We start from the raw sequence: 1,344 nt of genomic DNA on the forward strand, positions 1-1,344 counted from the left end.
GTAGGGGATGCGCTCCCCGGCAGTGGCGCGGCGATGCCCGACGGCAGGGGGGTCGGAAAACCGGGAACGGTTCCCCCATCGCCGGCACGGTGCTCAAAGCACCGGGGCGGCAAACCGCAGCGGGGAGAAAAGCCAGTACATGCATTATCGAACGGAAACATTTATATCATAGAAAACAGTAGAAATAGGGGGGAAATGCCGGGTTGAGCCGTAGTTTGTTGGATAAAAAGTGACGGGGGGGGAAAAAAGGGGGGTGAAATTTCCAAATTACAAATGAAGCAGCAGCACAGGCGCTCGCTGGGTTGGGTTTGTTTTTTTTTAAAAAAAAGAAATACTGGCTTTTTACGGATGCCTGTATGCACCAGCTGATGAACACCGTGGGATGTGGTGGCAGAAGAAATGCAAAGAGCAAAAACCGACCCTAAAAATCCCGTTAATATTCGCATCCGATTGCTGACGCCGCAGGGAGGTCTCTGCTTTTCCTGCCTGGAGGGGCCGGTGGAGTCGGGTGGCTCCAAAAGGCTCCGAATAAAAAAAAAATAAAATTAAAACCTTTACATCCGCTATACTCTTATAAAATGAACCATACACATCGTTATATGATGAACCATATGCACGTAAAATCACCCGTACGCATCCCAGCTCGGACCGCCAGCGTTCGGGGGATGTTGCTGTGGGTTTGGGGTCTTTTTTTTATTTTAAATATCACAATTACCCCCCCCGACGGGGGGTTTCTTAGGAGATTTGGGGTGTTTCCAGCTAAAACCGAAGTTAAAAAGTGGGGAAAAGCAAGTGGGTCTTTGCAAGGTTAGAAAACGTCGTGTCATCCGGCTGGGAGCTGGGAGCTGCACGGAAAAGCCTGGGACCCCCCGGGGCCGGGTCAGACCCTGCGACGGTCCCGCACTGCCCCTTTAGCTTATAAAAGTAATAAATTAATTAACGAATATTTGCATCGAGTCCTTTCTATACACAAAGGTTGGGGCCCTGCCGGGGAAACGCCGCCGCCGGAAAAGCTCCCGCGTCTCTATAAAAATATGAGCATCTTTCAGGGAGTACAAAAAGCCTTCGGGGGAGGCGAAGTGCCGGGGCGCAGCCAGCCCGGCCAGCGCCGACGTCCAAAACGGCTCCCGGGATGTTTATCTCATGGATACGCCGCGCAGGATGGGTTTTTCGAGGAGGCGGTGGGATGCCGCGGGGAGCCTGAACCATCCCCGTGTGCCGGCGTGGGGCTCAGGCGTGCTTGGCCCCGCTCCATGCACTGCCCCGGGGTGCCGGGAGCTGAGCACCCGCCGGCTCCTGGCCCCGTGCCGGCACGGCCGGCGGGCCCCCCACCCGGGGCCCGGG

The 1,344-nt window shown here is 55.4% G+C and overlaps 1 protein-coding gene across 1 annotated transcript in view; it reads right to left on the reverse strand.

The window, feature by feature from the left end:
* Window positions 1–735: 735 nt before the first annotated feature.
* The window catches only part of MAST3 (microtubule associated serine/threonine kinase 3), a 25,381-nt gene continuing 24,772 nt past the window's right edge, over window positions 736–1,344 (reverse strand). Inside the window, exon 28 of the mRNA XM_009318412.1 lies at window positions 736–759. Within this exon, the coding sequence (XP_009316687.1) occupies window positions 736–759 (24 nt within the window). The remainder of the gene's footprint in view (window positions 760–1,344) is intronic.

Source organism: Pygoscelis adeliae, unplaced genomic scaffold (assembly GCF_000699105.1).
Source record: "Pygoscelis adeliae isolate BGI_AS28 unplaced genomic scaffold, ASM69910v1 Scaffold582, whole genome shotgun sequence".
NCBI lineage: Eukaryota > Metazoa > Chordata > Aves > Sphenisciformes > Spheniscidae > Pygoscelis > Pygoscelis adeliae.